This window comes from Acanthopagrus latus, chromosome 4 (assembly GCF_904848185.1).
Source record: "Acanthopagrus latus isolate v.2019 chromosome 4, fAcaLat1.1, whole genome shotgun sequence".
Taxonomy (NCBI): Eukaryota; Metazoa; Chordata; class Actinopteri; order Spariformes; family Sparidae; genus Acanthopagrus; species Acanthopagrus latus.
Genome location: NC_051042.1, coordinates 20,834,334 through 20,860,898, shown reverse-complemented (window position 1 = coordinate 20,860,898; position 26,565 = coordinate 20,834,334). Strand labels below are relative to the sequence as shown.

The 26,565-nt window shown below is 40.4% G+C and overlaps 1 protein-coding gene across 10 annotated transcripts in view; it reads left to right on the top strand.

Moving 5' to 3' along the window:
- The window catches only part of sbf2 (SET binding factor 2), a 110,304-nt gene that overhangs the window by 29,580 nt on the left and 54,159 nt on the right, over positions 1 to 26,565 (top strand). For all 10 annotated transcript variants that reach the window (XM_037094731.1, XM_037094729.1, XM_037094733.1 and 7 more), the window contains 4 exons: positions 16,533 to 16,670; positions 22,114 to 22,248; positions 23,392 to 23,502; positions 24,617 to 24,722. In XM_037094731.1, coding sequence (XP_036950626.1) covers positions 16,533 to 16,670; positions 22,114 to 22,248; positions 23,392 to 23,502; positions 24,617 to 24,722 — 490 coding nt within the window. The remainder of the gene's footprint in view (positions 1 to 16,532; positions 16,671 to 22,113; positions 22,249 to 23,391; positions 23,503 to 24,616; positions 24,723 to 26,565) is intronic.

Below are 26,565 nucleotides of genomic sequence, written 5' to 3'. Positions count from 1 at the left end.
TAATATGGGTCAGATATGTAAGCCAAGATAAAAGGAGAGAGCCAATCTAAACATGAGGCATTCTTCAGCATCTCCAATGAGGTCATGCTTTTTTCACTCTGACAGGATCCTTTGTAAGAAAGGCAGGTATAATCTGGTAGTATTTGCAGATTCATAAATGTAAGATTAAACTTGGGTTCGAAATGAAGTACTCAGGAATATTGAATTGTTTTGTTTGCCTGTAATGATGAAAATGATGTGAATGTAAGTGATGGCCAAGAGTTATCATGGCTGCAGCTGAAATCTTTGGCTCTTTGCAGGCTTGGTTGAAGAGATGCAATCATACTATGACTCTTGTTTATCCTGGTATTTATAAGGCAATTGAGGGCAAGTGAGGCTGTTATTCCAGCACAAATAGACATACTGTGAGTGGGCGGTTTAAATGGCTTGCAGGCGTCTTCCTGTGTAACTCATGGAGTCTGTTGGTGGCCATCATGGGGTGTCTTGCTGTGAGTTATTGCTTAAAAAATGAGAAGTGGTGTGTCATACAGCAAAGCATAGTGCTCAACAAATGACTGGTGAAACTATAAAAAGATTTAAAATGATGGTATGTCCTGTCCAGGCAAAGGGTCAAGTAGATTTTTGGAGGGTGAATTTTTGGTTGATATGAGGCTGAAACCCTAGCACCGGTCTTTAACCTCCCAGTGACTCTGAAGGATGAACTAGAGTGAGTCTATTCTCTCATCATCATCCCTCAAGTACCCTGTCTAGCTATAAAAGAGTTTAAATATAGAAACGGAGCCACAAGTTTAGCTAAATCTATTAGCTTACTGTTTCCAGATGTCATTGAGGACCTGCATACCATTTTTTCTTTAGTGCCTATGTGGGTGTGTGTGAATTTTTTGTATTCCATCTCGCTGAAGTGATCCCCCAATGCTTCTTCATTATGTGTCAGACTGGACTGAAATTGAGACCTACTGCAGTCCCCGGTGTGCAAAGAAAGCATAAGGCATGACGTTTCTCATTGAAGGCAGTAAGCTTGAGCTGAAACAAGAGGATGCATTCAATGCTAGCCCCTTTTTTGGGGGGAGGAAAATACACCACATATTTGCTGAAACTGAGACAGATCATGTTCTTCTGAGAGACGGGTATATGTAAAAATATAGTAAAGAATAATGAATAACGTACTGAATAAGATTCATCTGTTGACATCTTCAGTTTTCTGTTTGAAAAAGCACTCTCTTTGAGTCAGTAGGGACAGGAAAGGGGGGATTGTTTCCTACTATGTAGTGTGACAAACTCTGGTCAAGAGCCAAATGACTGAAATTCCAACTTTGAAGCTTTAATGAAGATACACCATAGTGTTTAACAGACCCACTAAGCAATTTGCATGTTGGCTGTGTTTTGGGCTGGTATGTAAACCATTATTATTTGCAGATTTTCTCTACTCCATGAAAAAGAAAATGACTCATTTACAAACACTAAGAAACACATCTGTAGAGAGCAGTGGATGAAGCTGAGCACGAAAAGCATTTTGTGGTCACAACAGGCCCCCAGCAAACTAAATAACCACAGATGAGGAATGCACCAAGAAAAAGCGTTTACAACTTGTGTTGGGAGAAATGTGTTTCTAATCTTTTCAGGCAAGTGATGATGATAGGAACCAGCTTAAACGCTCATCTGTTATAGATGAGACAGTTCTGTGGATGGAGGTCAGCATGATGCTCACCTAGTACATTTCCATCACCTCGCCCCCCTGTATCAAGTCCTCTAGGTGTACTGTAAATGGACAGACGTTCTGGAGGTAGTAGTAGGGTCACATACAATGTTTTTAATGTGTAAACGCCTCACTTTTTCTGAAATTTAACAATTATAAGCATTATACTCAAAGTTTTGATATCGGCTGACTGAAAAACTGAAAAAGCCTTAATCCCCCTAAAAAGGCAAAATGAGGGAATAATGTAGTCACTGCTTTGTGATGTCAGTTTCACAGAATTTGACTTGAACTGAGATCAGACGATGAACAGAAAGTGCAAAGACCCTTAGCTAAGCTAGACTATTATATCCAAAAGGAATAAGGTAATGTCATTAATTTCAAGGTCAGTAACATCTGCCTCAGCTGCTTCTATTACACTTACAGTACAAGTTGTAAAGCTTGAGTCACTAGCTTGGCAGCCAAATGTCTCACCAATGTGAGGCAGCTATCACACTTGTCATGATCAGATTCATTTAGAAAAACAATCATGTTTTGAATTGGGATGGTGACTATTTATTGCTAGGGCAAAATAGAGGAAAATGTGCCTAACAAATGTCAAAAGAATGCCTGGAATTTCTTCGTTGTTCAGTGTTTAATTGCTTGTGCTTGAGCTTGCTTGTTTAATTACAAACACCTTTGTTTAATACTTGGGAGTTTGTGAATGTTCATAACATCCGCTGCTGGTGGGCGACATATTGGCAGCAAATCTAGATTTGTGTGATACGTTAGTTAGTTATTTCTTTCTTTCTTTCTCACCTTTGTACTTGTTTCTTTCAGACAATTCAACCTCTAGCAGGCACTGTTTTCTTTCGTGTTTAATGGGCTGTATTAATGACACGTATAAAGTCTACATTGTAAGACAACCAGATGAACATTAAGCCTAGCTAATCCAACTGTCGGTGAGTGTTTGGAGTAACAGAGGCCTTAGCCAGACCTGATTTTGAAGGTCACAGAGCTTGCCAGCAAACTGAGCTATAAATTTTTACCACTACATTCACCTAAATCAAACCTTCATGCCCTGTGTTTTAACACAGTGGAAGCAGTATGCATTCAATTTATGTCAGGAAGGTTTTTGTTAAATGCTGTTTTGCATGTAATAAGGGAGGTACATAAAACTAATTGGGTTAGTATTTCAAACAGATTGGCCCGATCGTGTTCAAGCTGGCTTTATCCCTTCAGAAACTTTGTTAAAAGTCCATAAAATGCACAGATGTTACTGTAAAGTCAGTCAACAAAAAACTACAGTACTAATGCAAAAATATTTTTTTTTTTAAGTTTTGTTATCCATTGCATTATATTTAGCAATTTTTTATTTTATTTTTTATCTCATTACTGGTTGCAAAGCGTTTTATGTTTTGCTAGAAATTTTGATAAAGCTTATTTTTGCCTTGGTTCTATCAGAGAAGACTCTTATTTTAATAATTAAGTTAGATATTAACAGTTGCATAATGTCTAAAGCATAGCCCTTTAAAGATAGCCTCATTGTTCACATAATTTGACCAGATAATATTAGCTTGATTGTGAAAAATGAGGGTTGTGAGGTCTCTCAAACAGCACGTAATCCTTAATCTGACATGGAAAGTACCATCCACTGAATATGACAACATTCACTGAATGGAAATGGATAGCTGTGTATGTTTATGCTTAGCTTGGCCTTCAGGTCTGTATATAGTGTATGTGTGTGTTGGGTGAAGAGAGATGTCTTGACAACAACGCCTGAGAGGTCAAACACATTCCAAAGCATCACAAAGTTCAGCGTTGAACATGAGGGTCAGTCCATTACATGTAGCCTGCAGACAATGATTTGTCAGCAGAATCACCCCGCTGTCTCCACTCTAGCCATGTTTCCCAGCAGGAAAAGAACATGTCTCCTCTGATAACGTTGCTTTGAATCAGTCATTACATTTTGGAAATTTTATTTGAGTTGCTGCAGCTCGATCAGCCTTGGTCAGCTCTGCTAATATGGTAATAACTACTATCTAAGGCACAGCGTACAGGACCTATGTCCATACTGGGAAATGGGTAACTGTTCTAATGTCACAAACAGCTAAGAGCCAAATTCAGGGCTGGGCATTTCAAAATGAGGGTTAAAGTAAAGTTTTTGTGGTAATATGCTTCAACTGAAACAATTAGCCAGTCAGTTTTGACAATCATAAAGATTAAAATCAGGAGTGGCTCTGGGAACATTTAATGGGCAACATTTATTTGTTACTTTTAATAAACTGTATAACTAATTTATTTATAGTTTTAGTTAAAATGTCTGGAGTTAATCAATGAATGAATACTTGTATGAATTAATGTGGTTTTGTGGGTCAAACATTTTTGAGAGAAATGCTTGGTCAACACATTGAGATTGACTTCTCTCAACTCAGAACTCTGAGCTGAAACATCCTCAAAGGATTTGTTGATTCCAAAACTTTGACTGTCCATTTTTTGCACGTCGTCCCTCCTTGACGTACTTCTTAGTTTGTTTTCAAAGTACAGAAGTGACCTGTCCTCACCTCTTGAAGGCTTGTAGCATTTAGCCTAAGGTGTGTGACATGAACAACAGTGGGAGTTTTAGCCTGATGTTCAGACTGCTCAATCGCTCGTCTCCCATGTTGCAGCTGTGGGCGAGATGCTTCAGTACTGAACAATAGTAATCCTGTACTGGTCCAGCCCAACACACAGTATGTGGTGTGGGTTTTCTGTTCCACTCAATCATTTAGGCAAGCAGTCTTGTTCCTCTGACCGCATACCATGCCGGTCATTTGTTTTATATCCCATTGCTAATTTAGATTCTGTCCCTTAAAATACAACTCCACTCTGGTCTCTGGTTCTTCAGTCCCTTCACATGTTTTGAGTGAGTTTGGTTGATACCCAAGAGAGCCCACATTCGAATTGCCCGATGCTAACTGCTAAGATGGTGTTCAGTGGAATACCATTAACCAGTCTTCAAAACAGTCCTCCTAAATGAGAGTGACAACACAGGCTTCTCTACAAACTACCATTTGAATCATGATAGGAATTTTCAGATGTCTTACATCGTCAGGATTAGTTAGGATACTCAGAGGTGTCGTCAATTGGTATTTTAGTTTTTGTGTAAAAAGTTGTTCTTGCAATGGAAAACACATACAAAAGTATTGACCTCTTTTCATACTATGGTTGCAGTCAGCTTTTAAACCTGAGTAATAAAGATTATCTTTTTAAACAATTTACACCCAAATTTACCAAATTAGTTCACACTGGACATCAGAGAAACTGCTATCAGTAGAAAAACTAGGCTGCTTAGATTTGATGTCTTTTCACGTTCAAATAAGTTTGACTCTGAGAAGAAGGGCTGCAACCTTTTGTCTTTATCATGTGTTAACCAGGTTCAAAAGTTTCATCAAGTTGTAAAAGGGTAATAGGTATTTTTCCGGCACCAGGGGAGGGGCATCATTAAATGAGTCAGGCTTTGAGTTCACATTTATCAGTCAGAAGTAAATCCTTTGTACTATTCCAGTGGGCTAATCTAAGACAAGCTGATAACAGAGAAAAATCTGGATTATTTAGAGTAAAAATTTTGTACACTGTGTTCTGTTATTCCACGTTTCTCATTTTGTAGTAGGCAGTGTTTGCCTGTGGTATATAAAACTGAACTTGCAAAGGCTTCCTGCATCACAACAGACACAGGTACTGTGTACGTAATGCTTATTACACCCTCCCTTGTTTTCCTCCGACAAAAATACATAGACATGACATTTTAAAAATTTCCTCCGGGGCCCAACTTCCTCTGATGAAGGAATTTGACCTGACTTGACCAGACTGTAAACATTTGTCTCATATCTCTTGTGTAGAACTTTGACTTCTTCAATTCCTCCCTTTTCCCCCAATTCCCTGCTGTAATGAGGAACGTGGCTTGCCCTGAGTGATGCTTGAATTATCCAGAGAAGTTGTAACCTGCTGGTGTCATTTGTTAGTTGATTTGACGGCTAGACTGGCTTAAAAATAGTACCTTTAAGATAGAAGCTATTGTCTCAAAGAAAGAGTACTTCTCGAAGCATGTTGATGAAAGTTGATGAAGGTTGATGAAGGTTGATCAATACTTCTTGAACGGACTCCAGTGTGACCCGAGCATCTGGGTTCAGGTCAGGTTCTGTCAACTTGAATAAGGAACCTCCCTTATTGCAGCATTGAGTCATTCATCTGGCCTTGTTCTCTCAGCAAGTTGGACAAGCGAATCATGACAATGCTTAACTGCATTGTTCATAACCAGCAGCCTTGGTTTAGTCAGTTTTGGGCTTTTCGCCAAACCACAAACAGATGAAAGAATGCAGTCTAATTGTGTGACTTGATGGATTGACTCAAGCGACCATAATTTGACATGTCGCACTGCACGTCAGTCTTATGATGTTTGTAAAACTATGAGCGAAAAACTAAACAGTGCATTCCAGATAGCAGGATGCCGTTCCAGCCAGGGGGGGTGGGATGGGATCATGTGTTTGTCAGGAAGATCCACACATGAGTAATCAATGCTTCGTTTTCCAGTGAAGCTAAACACATCAGGAAACAAAGCTGGAGCTATCAAGCAAGCAGGATTTTCCATGGTGAAAAGCACTATGAGTTCATCAGGAAATGGGAATACACAGGATGAAATGAAGCCACAGTACGCTGGAGAGAGCAAATAGTCAAACTTTGAGATGAGATCCGGTAGAAGTTGTCAGTTATTGTTATATATGATGTGGTGTTGTATATGTTATGGTGTTTCTTTCCTCTTTATTCTGTCATATTTGCTTTACAGAAATGTTAAGTCTTGATGGATCCAAGTCTGAGCTTTACAAATTAACAAAACACAAAAAGAAACAATAATAAGTGACCATTTCTGTCACTTATCACCAGCCAGGAGCTTGGCACAAAAATGTAGCTGTGAACTGGTGCCAGTTGACGGGTGAACAGGTCCAAGATGAGAGGAAGTTTTATGACACCCTCTAAATTTCCTCCCTCCCATCTAAAGAGCTGGCTGGATCCAGACATCCCTCTAACCGGCTACTGAATGCCACTGTTGGCAGTAAAAATGCGGACTGCTGTTGACGCCAGGGCCAGTGGCAGTGCCTTGGATTCTTACACCTGCATACTTTAACGTGCTCATTGCTTTCACATTAAATCTCTGTCGAGGAGATTTCCCTTGAAACCTGAACATTTACACTTGCCATGAGAGATCCTTCAGTATTCTCAGATGTCCATTTTCTGGTGTTCTCCTCAGTGTTGAGCTTCTAAAGTTGGACTCGCCAACAACTTTTTATTGTGATAGTTCCCCGTTGTGTTTCATTGTGGAGATAAAGAATCGTCGAGTACTGGCTGGTTACAGAGCTCGCTGAGTTTTACCTGAAAGGAAGTATTGGTATTGACATGGGCTGGATATTTGAAAGTCCTGAATAACAGTCAGTTTCTTTGGAACAGTCTGTTGACAGCATAATAACATGGTGCAGTAATACATTACATTGCGGTTATTCATTTACTTTTTTAGACATTCTACTGTAAGTGTGGGGATGGCAGTGTTGCTTGCCTGTCAAACCCTGTTAGTGTCTTTGGGTTTGAGGAACAGCATGGTATACACAGGCTGGTTGCTGGGTTCTTAGAGTTATACCCTCAGTTATTCTCCCAGTCTGCCCTCACTCCTAATTTACACTAAAAATGCTATGTATTTGTAGATTTTTTTAATTTTATGTCTTAAGGTTGTTGTTTTTTTTAAGTTCAGATAGGCTTGCCTCAACCTTTCACAACTGTTTTGTTGCATTATCAAAGCATAGCATATGTAACCTCCTCTTATTTTTTAATTCACTGGGTCTTTTCTGGACATATGTTCAAAGGAGCCCTGCGATGAGCTGGTGACTCGTCCAAGGTGTACCCTGCCAGCAAAAAACCCCGCAACCCCATAAAAGGGATGAAGTGGTTACAGACAATGGATAGATGGATGTTCAAAGGAGGTTCAGTGTTCCCATCAAGCCACCTAGAACTAAGAGAAATCTAGGTCTAAAGCCGCACCTGCTTTGCTTTTGGACTACATTGTATAGGGCGCTTTCCATAAAAATTACTTGATGTGCATTCATTTGTCACATGATGACTTTTAAGAGGGGATGTAAGGTGGGACATCTTGTTAAAGGCACGTCACAGACATCCTTTGATGTTGTTTAAGAACAACACCATATGTGGAGATCCTATGGTCAGGTGCCACATTTTATTTTACTAGTAGTATGCACATTATTGTCCATTCAGTGGGCGAGCTGATCTTGTCCTGTCCAGTCCATTTTTTTTCTTTTATATTTTCAAGAAAAAAACAGCACTTTATCTCTCTATTTTCAGATGTTAACTGTGTAGCGTCAGAAATGGTTGCCATGACGATATTGCAGATTATCACCATCGAGTAGTTTGTTGTGTGGGTTTTTGAGTTGAAAAGCTTATATTAACATAGTTATTTCTTAATTAACAAGTTCTCCTTTTACTTGTTGTCTTGACACAAAATTATTTAAGAAACTTGCTTCTGAAGCTATATGTGACAAATGCCTTTTGTTAGCAAACATCTTCTATGATACAACATAGTGTTCATAGATTCTCAACTTACTGACACATACTGCACATTCATTTTGTCTAAGTTTATAAGAGAGGAACAAAACTTCTTGTGGTTTGAAGTGATCTTATAAGGGCAGAAGTGAGATTGAGGCTTACAGTGAATACTGGAGCTACACCAAGGCCCCCACAAGGCAGTGGAGGAAGCACCTGTTCCACAGTCAGGTCATTATCAGCCATTATCTTACTGTGCTGTAAAGGCCGGGGCTCAGAAGTCTGACGCAGGACAGCCATTGTACTGATCTACAACCTCAGGACAAAGCTGTTTACCCTGCTCTTTCATTCATCACTCCATGTGCTCAGGCATGTGTTTTGATGTATCTTGTTTACTTTTTACAGATGAAATTTAAAAAACAACCATGTTTACCTATTGTCAGCTGGTAGGTAAAAACAAAGGCTGTAGCATTGTGGTGCTGATAATAATGGACAAATAACCCAAAAATACCGCTAAGGCCTGACAGTCCCCTTTTGCACTTAGTCATTGAGACCAGTGACCTGAATAGGCCAGATTTCTCTATGAAATTAACAAAAATGTTGCAAACACGCTATCTCACAATAGTGATGAAAGTGAGAAATAATTCCTGAAATTGTCTCTTTATCCTGATCCACATCAAATGTTAATGTGATCTACTCTGGGCTGAGAGACATCCTCCATCCATGGGGCGGCTGTAGTTCAGTAGGTAGAGCGGGTTGTCTAGTTCGCTGGTCTAGTTCAGAAGGTCGCTGGTTCCAATCTGGCTCCCGGCAGCTGCATGTCAAAGTGTCCTTGAGCAAGTTACTGAACCCCAAATTGCTTCTGATGAGCAGTTGGCGCCTTGCATGGCAGCCTACGCCATCAGTGTATGAATGTGTGTGTGAATGTGGCGTGTATTGTAAAGCGCTTTGAGCGGTCAGTAGAATGGAAGAGCGCTATAAAAATGCAAGACCATTCACCATCCCAGTTTCCTGGAGATCAGTTCAATAGTTTTCTTGTAATTCTGTTGACAAACCAGCCAATAAATGGGCATGATAAAAAATATCTGTTCATAACATGAATTCCCAAAAAATACATACATATGCAAATAAAATTATGACCCAACAATATTGCATTTACTTAACTTCTTGTCAATTATTTTTTTGTGTCCCTTTCCCACTTTTCCCACTTACTAGCTGAGCTGAAAGCCATTGTGTGGGATTTGAAAATGTTGATACACCACTGGTACTATCAAACGGACACCGAATGCACTCCACTATTGCCCCGCAGATCAGACCTGGGACACTGCTTTCTGCCAGAGCAAAAGTTTACGTGCCTCTTCTTGTACTATGCTTCAGTACATAAGCATTGATCCACAGCCTGGTCACAGTAGAGCAGATGTAGGTAAAGTGCTGGAAAGCCAAATGCTCAGCTGCAGGCTGTCGAGGTTTGGAGGCCAGATGTGACCCTGTAGCAGGTCCCAGGAAGACAATGTGGTTCTTGGTAGAGTGAAAGGGCAAAGTTAAATCAGACACAACTCAGCTCCTTGCTAGACACTAGCTATTAGGAGAGGCACAAGAACAGAGATCATTGATGGCAGGTTAAATCTATAGTTTATGCATATGTAAAGGACTAAATATAGTCAGTCTACTGCTTGATTCTGTATCGCTTTCATCGCCTGCTGTATTCTCAACATAAATGACTGAAAACCAGTCTGGATACTAGTGAGAGTCACATCTGTCATATTGTCAGTTTTTTCAGTGGTAAGTTAATTGTCCTTCCCGACACCACCTAACCTTTTTTTCATAGATATTTATTGAAGTCAGCTGTGATGAGTACTCTAATAGTCTCGATCCTTCACTTCTGTGCCATCAAAATTGCTAGGGAGACAATCGGATAGAACCCAACAAGGACGGTCAGTAATGTTCTTCACCATGGCTGCCAAAAGGTAAGATCAGAAAAGGTTTTTATGGTCTGTTGGTGTCTGTTATGATTTTGCACATGTGGATGGGGTGATAAATCACGCACACCGCCTGTAATTGTTTTACAGCTCGTTGGCCACTGATGCAAATTCTTTATTTTGTAGCAACTATGTGTAACACAGTATGTGGTGTTCTCAGTGTCATCGTCACTTATCAACCAGTACTTTAGTTCAATTAATGGTTAACGTTGCAAAGCCAACTGTACTGTCCAGCCAAATTTCTGTTTAATATAAGACACCTGACATGAATTGCGCAACTCATGTCAGGTGTTTGAAAAAAACTAACCCACTTGTATAAGCTGGCACCGTGGTACATGACTGAAGAGGGCCTCCTCAAACTGTAGTGTCGTAAGGTTTACTTTGTTCATTTTACCGGTCTACTCCCTTCAGTTATGACAGATTTTGTCACAGCAGTGTGAGAATTTATTGGATTATGATTGTTTTCATTCTATTCAAGTGTTTTTCATATCAGTTTTACCACTAGATCCTGCTATCAAACAGCAGGGAAAATCCATGGACTTTTCTTGGATTCTGAAAGGGTATTTTTGTACTCTTGACTATATTTCACAGCAGATTGGTTCCTGAACTATGATTCAACCCATTCCGCTTGGAAGATATGGTGTTTGTTAACCTACTTTTGACATGACCGAAACATAATAAGTCAAATCAATGTTTGGGACCCTCATGGCAACCATGAACATCACACAGACGCTTCAGGTTAAGTTTAAGGGATCAGGTTGAGGGAGCGGGATGAATTAATTTGACAGTGGATTGATTTAAGTTTAGCAACGTATGATTCTCGGAGGGTCCTTTTTATTTGCCTCTTTATGCATTTCTGTTTTTAAGTCGCATGTGATGAACTGGTCGTATGTTTTTAATTTATGCTGTGTTTTGAAATAAACCCAAGTATTCGCCCTGGAGTGAACAAATCTTCCCAAGGGATTTTAGGAAAATGGGGTTTCGGCAGAGTTGTCCTTATGATCTTGTTCTTGTTGTGGCTAACAAAAAGAACCCCTTTACGTTTGCACTAAAAATACATCTTGTAGTAGGTTCCCTCTGGTGTAGCGTTTCCTACACATATGGCATTCATGAAGCTTGAAATTTTGTGTACAGTATAGGTTGCAGTATTTGCTACATGAGTCTTCCTGTATTGCCTGACTAGACATTTCTTCGGAATTACTGTGGTCCATCATGGTCATCTAAAAATATCTATCTCTAAAATGAACCATATGCGTCTGGTATTGCATAACAGATCAGCAAAGGGAAACCAGGAGTGTTGGTGACAGCAGGGAAGAGGAGTTCAGGAATGGAAGTGGAAGGGAGATGCCACCTCAGCGGAGTGCTATGAAATGGAGTTTGGCGCAGTAAATTTACTCACTACAACCACTAAGTAGTATTTGGATAACAGTGCTATTATGGTCATTATGCTGACAGTTTTGCGTCTTGTGTTCCTCACACTCAGGAGATTGTTGAAGCAGGGGGCATGCATGTTTGTGCACCAGACTGCTTGGCTGGAGAAGCCGTCTCTGGTTGTTTTGTCCGCTGCTCATCCTGCAGACCTGATAAAGCAGGAGTCCTGGACAGGCGGCACGCCATTGACCTCCCTCTCTGGCCCCTGACAGCTTGCACTTCACTTTCCGTCACTGTGTTGTTAGCGCACAGCTCCTCCACAGAAATAGGGAACGAACAAGAGGATGATGGAAGTGTACAGTCTACTGTAGTGCACACGTTTTCCTCTGCAAGTTTGGTTGGAAGTATAGATGGATTTAGAATAATTTTCATGTTTTCCTTTCAGTAATACCTGCTCTATGATATGAGACTGTCTGGCAGCCATATTTACTTATTTTATCTCCATGCAACAGAATGTTTTTCCTTGAAGTCAGGGGAGGCTGGATAGTTTTGGTCATCTTGCTGATGCTCAGATTTGGGGCTTAGTCTACGCACATTTTATTGCTGTGGAGAGAAAACACTGAAAAACTTCAGTCCCTGTATTCATTGGGGTTGTAACTCACCCAAAATTATGAAAAAAGTCCCACCCCAAAAGGATTCGTGGGATTGAGCTCATTTGTGGTGACGGGAACTCCACTTTAAAGGTTTTATGACCCTTCAGAGTCTGTTTGCATTTCCTCAAGTGCAAGTACAGGACTCTCAAATGTTGGGGTCATTATAAAACACAGCACAAACGTGTTTTACGGTCATGTTTCTGCTGCGTCATACCAGAAAAAGACAAAGCTGACTACCATCTTCTCTATCTCTTTGTCTTGAGTCATCTTTCGTAATGGCTGCCACCCCGGTTATATCTGGCCTTCACAAGCCTGACTGGCTGGGCATTAATGACTCGTCACAGTATAAGAATGCAGCCCTGTCCTGATCAGGCTAAGCCTCTGTGTCTATGTTTTTTTCTTTCTTTATTGGTGCCGCTCTTCAAGCACTCAGCTGTGACGATGCTTAGCAGGTCAGACTGCAGATCCAGTGTCACTGCCTGAGTAGGTGAACAGAGCAGTTGGGTGGGAGTCGGTCATACCAGGCTGCAGCACATGATGTGATGCAGAGAGTTTAGCCTGAGGGCAGCAGTTTACTCGGCTTTGACATTAATACAAGAAGTGTGGCCCTTTGTCACTTGACTGAGGTCTAATTTAGGAATGGGAGATGTCCTTTCTCTCCGCTATGTGTGTGTTTGTGTGTGCACACCCAAGCATGTGCGTACAGTATGTGTGCTTTAAAAAGGCTAAGTTTCCTACGTGTTGACCTTTGGACCTGTTGGCATAGCACTGGATTTCTGTGTCATGCTATTGCTGCATGTACCATAAAGCTTGCATCTGATTCCCGTCAGTCAATGCTTTCACTTGTTCCCTTGGCTCTGCTGCTACTTGGAAATCTGTCCAGCGTCATTCACTGGTTGCAGAATGTAGCACAGGAGGACATTAATACATATAGTAGACTTGCCAGGCTAGTCAGTGATACCGGTGATACATGGAGGTCAGGTATATACCCATTACATTACTTGCCCTTTGCCCCCAGTGTGTTTTTGCTTTAGTTTTCTCCTCTGTTTCCCACACATAAACTTTACTTGGGCAGGGCGCCCAGCTATATTGATTTGCACAATTATATTTGCAGATCCATTCTGGCATTTAACACTTTAATTTTTTTTTCTGTCTGTGAGGCTCTTCCCCTGCCATCTATTGTCAATCTCACATGCCGTACTGTTCGAACCACTGTTATCAGTCAATAGTCACTTAGTCAGACGATCGATGCTACAATAACAAACTGAGGATTTGTTGTCAATGCTACCGCACCTATTTGATAATAATTCAGATTTAAACACAAAGCTTATCAGGAACTCTGATAGGAGGAAGGTAATGGAGTTGGTTACTTAGCTGCCTGTTGCCACAGATCTGCATTTAACAGCTCACTGTGGTTCATGGTCATTTTTTGCAAAAAGTGCTGAAAATGTTGGTTGTTCGGAGCAGTATTTCTGTTGGACAGTTGCTGTAAGTGCTAAATTCACTGGCACCAAATGTTTGGTACACATTAGCAGAAACGTACATACTAGGACAATCCTCAGAAATGTAGCCGTGTGTTTACAACCACACTGCACTCTGTGTTTGACAGAATAGCAGCTGACATAATTTTTCAAGTCAGGCGTTTTAAACAAATAGCGTACGCATTTTTTCTCTGTTTACACACGGTGGTGCATAGTTACATTTTGAAATGTTAAACAACATTTGCAACAAAACAAGAAAGCGTTCCAGCCCGTCAGAGGCTTTTCTGCTTCAGCAAAAGGTGCAGAAAGGCAGGGCCGATTCTGAAAACATCGAGACACCTGTTTCACACAGTCGGTTTACAAACAAACAGCACATATAAACATCTGTATGCAGGATGCACGCTCAGTTGTTGGAGACACTAAACCTCCTAATGAGCATTATGAGCAAAGAGGTTGGACAAAAATATGTTGAAGGCCTCAGTAATATACCACATGTTATAAATAAAAATGCAGAGGGGAAAGAAAACATGTAATCAACTTTTCACTTGACTTTTGTTGATTTGATTGAACCTTTGTCCTTTTTATATCCAGCTACGTCATTTAAACTAGCCATCTTTTCTTTTCATCATCTTTTTGCAAGACAGCTATAAGTTGGCATGTAAATGATGTCAGCAGTCTGTCTGGACGCAGCGGTCCCAGAATAAAGTCAAGTTTACAAAATACTGAACTCCCCGAAGTGTCTCTGAACCAACGCCAGCACTTGAGTGTCTCTCCACAGACCTACAGGCAAGATAACGACTTTGAGGAAACACTGATTTAACATTGGGGAAGTCGATTAATCTTCTTACCACGTGCTTCGTTATAGTTCCTCTGACACATGCATATACTCGTACATGCACGCACGCACGCACGCACGCACACACACACACACACACACACACACACACAGGATGTTATATCTCCTGTGATCTTCTGAGCTATGCAGTCCCAAAGGTGTTTATCTCTTTTGACAACAATGAATGGCATAGTTGGAATAGTTCAGGACAGGATCACACTTATCTGCACTGTCCTTGAGTCCTGTCTGGACACACACACTCACACTCTCACTCACACACACACCTCACCACAAAGCAGGTTTAACAGATTTCCTGCAAGCTATTGTATCTGCTGGTAGATGGTGGCATCCTGATCCAAACCTCCAGGTCGAACAAGCCAAGTCCCCCCTCCTCCCTTTTCCTCTCTGCCTCCCTTACTCTCCATTTATTCTTTCTCTTTGTCGACTCCTACCCCTCTGTGCCTCTGTTTCTACTCCTCGTCTTTTTCTTTTGCTAGTATATTTGTCTTTGGCTGTGCACAGATCCATCTGTCCATCAATCCATCTGTTTTTGCCCTCACCCACCCCTCCCTCTACCCAGTCTCCTCTCTTCCTCCATGTGTCCGGTGATCCCCTGCGTAACCCCTGAGGAGCAGTCTAAACACCATGTTCAGAGCCAGAGCCAGTTGGGCCTCCAGCAAAAACAGAGAGAGAGCAGACACAAACAGTCGCCTCTCTGACCATATGCCCTCCTGCCTCCCATATTTTGTCCCTTTGTGCTCTTACTTGCCCCAAATAAGTAAATAACCTTATTTGTCTCTCAAATGATAACATATCCAATTTAATCAAATCTTTCTAGTTTTGAGATTACGGTTTTTCAGGTTTTTAGTTGGTGGTTTATTACTGGCTTTGAGAAAAAGAATAATTTGTCTGTTGTGTTTATGAGCATTATCTGTCAAACAGCACACTGCATAAGAAAAAGCTTGTTTTTGCCACACTTTGCAGATGTTTTGTGTCAGGATGGGTCGTTACTCACACTCTTGCTCTGGGAGATGCTTTTTATTATGGTAACAGTCTTTGTGCGTATCAGAGTCTGCAATTTGCTAAAAATGGCTCTGTTTTGTCACGCATCACGAATTGTTGATTTGTGTGATTCTTAAATCCCCACTAAACAAGAGCATTTGGAAATATAAATAATTGGTTGTTCCAGGAAGATTTTGGAAGACGGAACTTCCCCCTGGAGAATCGGAATGCTTCACAATTCAAGTATGCTTTAGTCATGTATGTCCAGGTCTTAGTCTGAATCTTTAATCCAGACAATCAAAATATAAACAGAGTTACTATGAGAGAGATCTGTTTACTGGGGTGAACCGTTTCTGTATTGTTTACTTAACTGATGACAAATTAAAAAAAATACATTTTGAAAGCAGGAAAATAAATCTGTTTCAGCCTTAATTCAGTCTGCTGTGATCAGCTCAGTCACCCGGTATGTTGCTTCATTAATGGTTATTTTCCGTGAATCTGATTTACAGTGTTGCTGTTTGTGATCAGACTGTTGAGCAGATTGGCCTGGCACCTTCCCTGATGATTCTCAGGAAACTAAATACTGAACATGCCACTTCCTGCTCTGATGAGCCGATGTAATTGCTGCAGTGGAGCAGAACATCCTGTCTATACTCTCTATGGGGCAGTAGGTTTAGACTGGCAACAGTGACGCCCTGTCCATTTAAGGTTTGAATGAGTTACCAAAGGAAAATCTCAGGGGACATCAAAAAATTCCGTGTTAATATCAAATTCTCTTTGAACCCACTCAAAATGTATCTTCGGAAAGTATTCAAGCCTAAATGACTAACAGCACTCTGTGTCCTCTCTGGAGGGTATGATGTTGCCTCAGTCATTGTGTCACAGTGTCCATGCTTTGTTAAATATCTTTTATGATATTCTAATGAAATCACATTGCATTGACTTTCTTTTCAGTTCTGCCAGCCTGGGGGTTGGAGGCTGTCCAGGGACAGGAAAGCACCCACCTTCTTCACCGTCGTGCTGACAGATATCGATTCAGACCGACACTACTGCTCGTGCCTCACTTTCTTCGAGGCTGAGGTCAATCTGCAGGTAAGACTGCAACATACAGGCATACCCACACACATACACACACTTTTGAGCACTTTTTTATGCATTTTTCATCCAGGCATTAATTCATTTGTTTCCATTAAAAGGATAACACAGAAAATACAGTCAACGAGTGTCCAAAGTAAATGGGAGCACCATGTGAAAACCCACAAAAACAAAACAACTAATAAAGTATAAACAGGACTGAGCCCTGGGAAACAACAGTGCTAGCCTTTGAGCCACTATGCTAGAGTTATTTTGTTTGATCCAAATGCTTTGGAGCTTCAAAGGTTCTACCTTTGGTATTGTAAGTCATTTCAGTATCAGTATTACAAAATCAGTATCAGAAGGAGTCTTTGCCTCAGCTGTACTGTAAAAGAAGAAGAATGACTGATAAATGTGCTCAAATATGATCCCGTCAGTATGGGGATGTGAGTACCCGTCCTGTCTGTCATGAACTCAAAATTGAATTAACAGCAATTTCTCACAGAATATTTGTCAGCAATTCCCACAAAGCCCAAAAAAATGGCATCCAGGACAGCCCCAGTAGTTTGTTTCACTTAGTCACTCCATCAAATAGTTGAGCATCACATCCCTGCGAGCAGCAGGCTTCATGTCATCCTTATTTGGCTTCTCATAATCATCAGTGAACCTGAGTTTCGGTCATCTTATGATAAGCATGAGGTCACAGTCATCTTCATCTTTGTGTCCCTCTCATGACTGTTAGAAGCCATCACAATGTCTCCAGGGGCGATGCAAAGGTTATTTGGTTTCTGCTTTCTATTGTAGTCTTATTGTTTTGTTTTGCGGTATTTAGCGCAAGTTAAAAAACGTGCCAAAGGCCATCTGAAATATCAGTAGCGTGCGAGATGTCTTTTAGGCAAACAAAGACTTGCTTGGATCCAACCTAGTAAATTGTGAGCTGGCTGAGGGATGTTGTTAAAGAGGAACACAAGTAACAAGGCGAAGATGGACTTGTGCCTCTCCGACAACACATTTCATCTGATTTACTCATGCATACAAGATTGTGTTTTGTATCAGATTAGTGGTCATGGCACATATGTTTAAAGCCCTCATAAATTATTGATTGCAATAGATTTGTTTGGATGTCATTATTATTATACTTATGAATGATCTCGTTAATGTCTCCCCCTGCCAACAGCCCACAGAATACCAAACTAATTGTTTCACTCTGCTTCACTATGTTAGAGGCCTTAAATGACTCCTGTCTCTCTGCCCACTGTGACTTCACATCCTTTCACATGTGGAAGGAAGTCGTCAAACACATTCCGGTTCAGCTAAACATTTTTCAAGTTAAATGTTTAATTTGAAATGCAGTCATGTACGAGAATTATGACGGAAATGTTTTGTGGACGCTCACAACTGTAGTAGTAGTGCATCTTTTTCTCATTACGTTAGAATTTCAGCTTGTTATGTGAGTCACACCATAATTGCGCAACATTCCCCTTTTTTAAAGAGTGGGCACATAATCCATGGGGGGGGGGATTTAGGACAAATTGTCACATCAAAGGGAGAAGATAAGCAAATTAGTGCATTGTTTTCTGTTAGAGAGTAGTTTTGGTTGAGCCCTCTAACAGGTTTAATTGTGATTGCTTGTAACTAACTACAGTACAGTGGATCCTGGTCTGTTTTCCTTCCTCACGCACTGGTTTCAAAGTTAGACCTGATCATGGGGCCTAAGGTTTTTGTAAATGTGTCTTTGTTTACTGTTACCAGGGGACTGGCATGGCTATTAGTGAGGTCTGGAAAGATTATTTTCTCACACTCCGAATTCAATATGTAAAACGGACTGAAAAAACGAGAAAGGCTAAGCATGCATGGGAGTTATCCTGCCCATCATATTCTGATAATCATCGATGAATATTCATAAAACTTAAAACTTGCACTCACAGAAAGGACAAATATCTTTTTTTTTTTTTTTTTTTTTTGGTAAAGAGAGCCACCGATGTAACTTTTTCTCACTCGACGCTCCACTACCGTGGTTCCTCAGTAATGCGACCACGTTAAGTTGATTGAATGACTGATTGACAAGAAAATCAATAGACAGGCAGACAGAAATTCCATCCTTTGTAATTATAAACTTGTGTCAAAAATAGTTCTCTGTATTTGATACGTTTGTGTGTGTGTATGCCAAGAAAACACTTGACCAAGGCACGTGGCTGCACTGTGTATATCACACATTTTGTGAAGACTGAACCTATGAACTTTTGAATTTGATAGACTCCTCAAGCAAAACACCACCTTACCTTCTTTTTGGTCGATCATTATTAGATTGGGGCTATATTTGGCTCCGTCCAGACATCATGTTTCTGCATAATAAACACACATTCCTGGATTCAGTTTGTAGGACTGAAGATCTTCTTGAAACGTGAGGGTGTTTTAACAATCTTTACTCTCATCCTTATCTAGTCAGTTGGATTCCAGGGAGAGTCCAGACAGGCGGCAGAGGAATGTATTTTGTCTAATAATTGAAGTAAATCCTAACAGTAATGGTGAAATGTGACCTCCATCTGAATAGGATATTTTGATCCCTTACTCGTTGGTCCCGAGGTACTGAAGCACTTATGGCATGTTTTCACTGCCTGGAGAAATATACCAGATTATGATAAGGGCTTTACTTAGGAATGAAGTTGGTGTATCAGGGTCCTGATAGGGCTCGTGGATCCACGATAGAGACAATTAGAAACAGATTGAGGCTGTTGCCTGTACAACAAGCTTGTCATGATTTTGGAAAGAGGTAGATAACATGTTTGATCATGGCACTTTATTTTATAGATTTGACTTTCAGTAAAGTGTGTCAGACTTTTGTCACTATCTTAATTCAGTTCACTGAAACAGGACAGTTGGTGTTCCTTTCTGTAGTTATCTAGGGTTTTCAGGTCACCCTTTGTTTTCTGGTTGTATTTTTGCTCACAGATATGAGATTTAGAGTACCAGCGTAACAAAAATCAGAAAGCCTTTGATGGTCTTTTTCTTTTTTTTCTCTTTTTTTTTTTTGTTGTTTTTCTTTTTTTTTGTCATGTGTACAGTCAACATTTTTGCATGTCAGAAGTGGTTTATAGAGCCGGTGATATTGGCTGACATTGGCCTAACAAATACACACTTTATTGACAAAAGTGTTCACTCACCCATCCAAATAATTGAAATCAGATGTTCCAATCACTTCCATGGCCACAGGTGTATAAAATCTTGCACCTAGGCATATAGACTGTTTCAACATTTGTGAAAGAATGGGCCGCTCTCAGGAGCTCAGTGAATTCCAGCATGGTACCGTGATTGGATGCCACGATTTCCAATCGTGAAATTTTCTCGCTCTTAAATATTCCACAGTCAACTGTCAGTGGTATTATAACAAAGTGGAAGCGATTGGGAATGACAGCAACTCAGCCATAAAGTGGTAGGCCACAGAAAATGACAGTGCAGGGTCAAAGGATGCTGATGCACATAGTGCACCGAGGTCGCCAACTTTCTGCAGAGTCAGTCGCTACAGATCTCCAAACTTCATGTGGCCTTCATTAGTTCAAGAACAGTGCGTAGAAAGCTTCATGGGATGGTTTTCCATGGCCAAGCAGCTGCATCCAAGCCATACATCAGTAAGTGCAATGCAAAGCGTCGGATACAGCGGTGTCAAGCACGCCACTGCTGGATTCTAGTGACGCGTTCTCTGAAGTGACAAATCGCGCTTATCCATCTGGCAGTCTGATGGATGAGTCTGGGTTTGGCGGTTGCCAGGAAAACATTACTTGTCTTACTGCATTGTGCCAAATGTACCGTTTGGTGGAGGGGGAATTATGGTATGGGGGTGTTTTTCAGGAGCTGGGCTTGGCCCCCTTAGTTCCTGTGAAAGGAACTCTGAATGCTTCAGTATACCAAAAGGTGCTGGACAATTCCATTCTCCCAACTTTGTGGGAACAGTTTGGGGATGGCCCCTCCTCTTCCAACATGACTGTGCACCAGTGCACAAAGCAAGGTCCATAAAGACATGGATGAGAGTTTGGTGTGGATGAAATTGACTGGCCTGCACAGAGTCCTGACCTCAAACCGATAGAACACCTTTGGGATGAATTAGTGCGGAGACTGAGAGCCAGGCCCTCCGATCCAACATCAGTGTGTGACCTCACAAATGCACTTCTGGAAGAATGGTCAAAATTCCCATAAACATACTCCTAAACCTTGTGGAAAGCCTTCCCAGAACAGTTGAAGCTGTTATAGCTGCAAAGGGTGGACCGACATCATATTAAACCCTATGGATTAAGACTGGGATGTCACTTAAGTTCAATTGCGAGTCAAGGCAGGTGAGCGAATACTTTAGGCAATATAGTGTATACTGGAATCAGCATATATGTTGTCTAATATGTGCGGTTATGGAGTCTTTATTCTTTACATACATAATGTATGTAACATTAACATAATGCAAAAAATGTTTTGCATTTTACCGTTTCAGCAAACGGATTTTGGAGAGTAATGTTTTTTGTTAAATTGTAAAACACCTGCCTTTGTCACATAACTTTGTGTATGATTTGCAATTTAAGGGATCATTACAAAAAATGTGTGTTTACATATTCATTCTCTGTATACAAGACTATCGGCAGATATATCGACAATGGTTATCTTTTTTATTCCCTAAAAACTGTATTGGCAGTGATCCCAAAAATCCGGTATTCAACAGGCTCTTGTGATCAACAATAAAAAATTCAAACAGCACTGGTATTGTCACTATTGTCTCTGATGTTTTACCTCCCAGTGATTCTGGGAGGAAAACAACATTAATCTTCTAAACTCATTTTGGCTGTTCTCTAAGGGAATTCACTCATATGATTCTGTGTCTTTGTAGGCGAGATCTTTTATTAACCATCGTAATTTTAGAAAATCTGATGTGTTCATATAATGGCTCCAGTGGGATGAGCAGCTGTGCTGAATTGGGACAGATTGGGAAAGGAGATGATTAATCGTCCAAACATTCATTTAAGTGTATCTCCTCTCTGGAGTAAAAGGAGGATGTTTAAGATTTTTTGAGGCTGAAGCGATGACTTTGTCTGATGCAAGAGTTTTATCTTGGCTATTTTCGTTTTCTAGGAGGAACTAGTTCAACTTTCAAGCCTATTTTCTGATGCAACCCTCAAGTAAAATGGCAAAATGGAGTGTCCATCCATAAGCTTACATATGCAGACTAAATTTCAGTATAAATAACTCAGTATTGTACTGTACTATTTATGTTGGGGTACATCAGTTATTTTTAAAGAATAACACATATGATAGCACATGCCAGACATGTCCTGTGCAGCGTTTGAGGCATATGATGTATTCGTAAGCTAAACAAGGAGCTAAGCAGAGTTGAGAGGCTCTGCAGTACAGTTCAAGATCTGTAGTCCATGGCACAGTGTTGAACTCTTCGACCGAAATAACTTTTTTTTTTATGTTGCAGGGATCAAAGAGTATTGAGGCTGATGGAGATGAAGATGAAGAGGCTGAGGAGGATGGCCTGATCCAGCCAGCTCAAGTGTTTGCACCAAAAAGTCTCATTCTCGTGTCCAGGCTGGATTATCCTGAAATATTCCGGGTAATAAGACACCATATGATTAAATCTTGATTGAAAAATATTTTCTGTCTTGTTCAGATGGAATACTCTGAATTTTTGTCAGATCAGTGCTTTCATCTTGCAGGTCTGCGGTGACGTTAATCTACTTTGTACTGTCTGCGAAATAGGCCCTTAAGTGTAAGCACACACTTAAGTTAAGTAAATGAGACAAAGAAGCACAAGTACCTCTGATGTTTTCACTACAGACTGAGTTGATCAAAGCTTTTACAGGCTCATGGTCAGCCTTGTTTGTTCCTACATGTATGCATGTGCTGTCAGAATAAACAGCGCTATCATACTTTACCTTAATGTGTCAGAATAATCGAAAGTAAAGTCATTATTGTTTTATAGCTCAGGGGCCTCATTAGACAAAAAAGGTCCCAAAGTTTTTGACCTATAATAACAATAATTTTGAAGTTGTGAAAAATTGTATTCTTCTATTACAGAAGCAGTTCATTAACTTGTGGCTGTGTCCTATCCTATCTTACACATCCTATTGTGTCTTAAGAAATCCTGAATGGAACTAAAAGCTTAATTCCTCAGTCAACATTCCCACCTGTATCCATGACAACAGCTGTGTCACTTCGCTTGTCATTGGCTGGCTAGCTTGCTTTAATGGACGAGAAAACATGGGCATTCAATCTCACCTACAGTGAGTCAGAGGCATTAATCTTGTTGTGGAGGAGAGGATTTAAACTTAGTAATACATGGGCCCCGAAATTTTCAACTAACAGGCTAAGATCAGTATTAGCTTCTCAGGCAGGCTAACAACAATGTTATCAACTCCAGCTGGCTAACATCAACATTAGCTTCCCCAACGGTTATGGCTTGAGTAGCCTTAAATCCAACTTGATAATATTTAAGTGTTCATATTGTTCTCCATTTTAGTTGTCATTTTAAACAGAACTAAAAATGGAGGTTATTTTAAATTTAGGTTAGGATTTATGCCATACTAATTTACTTTTTATAACCAGGGACATTCTCTTGGATGATTTTGTAATAGCTTAATTCTTAGGAAACAGTTTCTATAAAACTAAAAATTCTAAAAACTGAAATGCAGGCCCCTTCAGATATTTGTATGTGTCTGTGTGTGATGTCTTACTATTTCACATGTTGTGCTTTCAGGGATGCTTGGGTCTCATCTACACAGTGTACATTGACAGCCTGAGTTTCCCTTTAGAAAATCTGGTGGCCAACCTCTTTACTTTCCAGGTTCCTGTTGCTGGTGGATCCCAGGTAGGTCTTAACTGAGACTAACTACACCCAAAGTACCACAATCTACAAGACATCTTGCTTTTCATCTACTGGCCTGTACCTCACAGATTCAGACCAGACTGGAAAAGATTCATGTTGATACTAAATGATTTATGTCAGCTGTGCAGCCAATCAGGAATGTCGTGTTCAGATGGTGCCGGAGATTGTTGTCCAGCCACAGGCAGTCATTTTCTAATACATATTCGTCTTTTTTTCCATCATGTTACTCTTAGCAAAATGCCTCAGCCCAGACGAGTGTAGAAGTCAGCCGAGCTCGTAAACTGTGTTTATAACAGTTTAGGGAAATACATATTTAGAATGTCAATGTGTTTAGTTACTTAATATTTTGTTTGCTGCAGTTTGATAGCCAAATGTCAGAAGGTGAGGCCATAAATGCAGTGAATCAGGCAATGTAGATTACTTGCTTGCATTTTAAAGACTGTGCCAACTCAAAATATGTATTACATTAGCCACTGCCACTGAGGAGAAATCCTCATCAGTTCCAAAATCCAATTCCCAAATCAGATTAGGTTTTAAAAGATGGCTAAGGTACTATACAAGGAAAGAATTTGGCCTGTTCCCGATCAAGACACCATTTCACATCCTGAGTGCTCAAGTCTGCCGTTAGCCAGACCCTCAGCAGTGGAACAGACTCGTTTATCAAAACGGCACTTTGTAAACATACGAGTATGTCGAGAATTATATGATTGAAGACCCATTGACCCAATGATTTTCCATTTGACTGATCATATTTTTACATCTTAAAGGTCTCTACAACCCTTTTTTATGTCTCAGTACCACATAATGTGAATCACAAAACATTCTATAGAATATCAGCAGTTTGACATGTCTAAAGGCACATTTCAGCAGCATTTTTTTTCCCTTGCTCTATGACATGCAAAAGTCACTCAAGTGGCCCTGCGGCTGCAATGAATAGCATGTCTCCTCTGTGTGATACAGTCGCAGTACATAGGGCTATAAATCTTAATGGATGAATTTCAGTTGCATCACTGCTTGGCCCTGTGGACATGATGGCAGTAGAACATTTTCCATGACTGTATTTCTGACCTTAAGTGCTTTTCGTTTCTCTTTACAGAAGCTGTTTAGCCTGGGAGCAGGAGACCGGCAGCTCATCCAGACGCCTCTGAATGACACGCTGCCTGTCACATGCAAAAGTGTGGCGCTGCTCTTCCAGCAGCTGGGTGGGTCCAGTTACTTTGATAACTACTAACTAGTAATCATAAGACAGGATGTGACATGATGAGTCAGATTCTGACTTGTTAGTGAGTGTGTGTTGTGTCATTTGTTTGTTATTAACATCCTGTCGTTGTCCTCTCTTGATTGACCAACCATTTCCTGCTGCAGGTTGTCACGTTTATAGAATATCCTGTTTAGGTTTGAAGACATTTTTGATTGTTGGTTGTTATGATCTGACAGAAAGCACTTAAAGAACATCTGTCTTAATCATATTACTGGCATTATTCATCATTAGCAGCTTAGCCACATTTTACATTAATTCAGTCCTGATCCTTTTCAGATTTTTAGAGGCTCAGTTCTACTTTGCTAATCACGTGGTGGTAAACTACAGCACTGTAGCACTTGTACAGTCAGAAGACTTTTGCAATGAACCATTAAAGACTTGAGTTAATTCTACAGTAAATGTGTCTGAGGCCAGATTATGGTGGTTTTTCGCTTTGTCCCATCAATGTTTCTGTACGTTTTTGTGGGCTACAACGAGCACATGATGAAGATTTGATGCAGTTTGCTGGTCTCACGTTGCCATGTTTGCTCAAAACGACTGTAAAACGATTAGCACAGGCAATACGTGCTTTGTTAAAGACACTCTATGCCTGATTCACCATGACTCATAGAGTAGTTAGACCGTGATAAGGGAGTGTGCCTTTCACTTTCATCAGTCCACGGAAATCACAACTGAGCTATTGTACAATGTATTTGTAGCCTTGTAATTCACTCAAGACGAATCAGGCAAATTTTGTAACCCTAGGCCTACATCTGTAAGAGCTGAGAGTGAAATAAGATATATTTCACCTGAAATTTGATTTGTCATGGAAAGTTTTTCCTCATTCGGCCTCATTTGATTAGAAGAATGTGCTTGAAAACAGAGTGGATTTTATTTCCTGAGTGTATTCACACCATCTGTTTGTTTGGACAAAGTGGTGAACATGCACATGGGGGGTGACTTGCACGATACACATGTGATCAGGGTTATGTGGAATTCATGCATTTGTAGCCAATCTGGATACTTACAACAAAGGTTAGCTCAGGCAGTCATTACCACTCTCATGTCTGTATGCTAAATATAAGGCTCCAGCCAGGAGGTGGTTAACTTAGCTTAGCATTATGACTTAAAATGAACATTAAAGGGAGCATCTAGCTTTGAAACAACAACCTGTCTCTGTTACACTTGTACACAGATTAAACAAACGAGACATAACATGTTAATTAATAAACTTGAGACAGGCAGATGTTTCTTACTTTGTTATTCTTTTCATTTTACCTTTGGACAAACCCAGGCTAGCTGTGTTCTCCTAACCGACTCCTGGCTTTAAGCCACATATTGGGTGTACAGACTTGACAGTGATTTCTGTCTTTTCATTTAATTGTTGTCAAGAAAGTGAACAATTCTAATCCCCAAATGTTTTTTGTTTCTTTTTACATTGATTGTATTCTTACATCCATTTATGCATTCTGCACAGGTTAATGTAAATTAGAACCAGCAGGACTGCTGTGGCTACAAGTAGCAAATTGTATAAAACAGTTGGTATTCCCTTTAATTGTGCATAGATTAAAGAGACTCCGTGGAACTTCTGTGTTGTGCTGGAAGCAGGTTGTTAGTTTCTTAGCTGACTCCATTTCTAAGCTCAATTTAGCTACTGTTGCTCTCTGTTAGTGGAGCAGAGATAGGCACTGAGACGAGGCACTTGGAGAATTTGCATTTAGCCACATGCTTTGGTCCTTTGCTGAAAAATCTAACCTTTCATGAAGAAGCTGACAGTCCAGCAGTTTTAAACAACTTCAATAAAT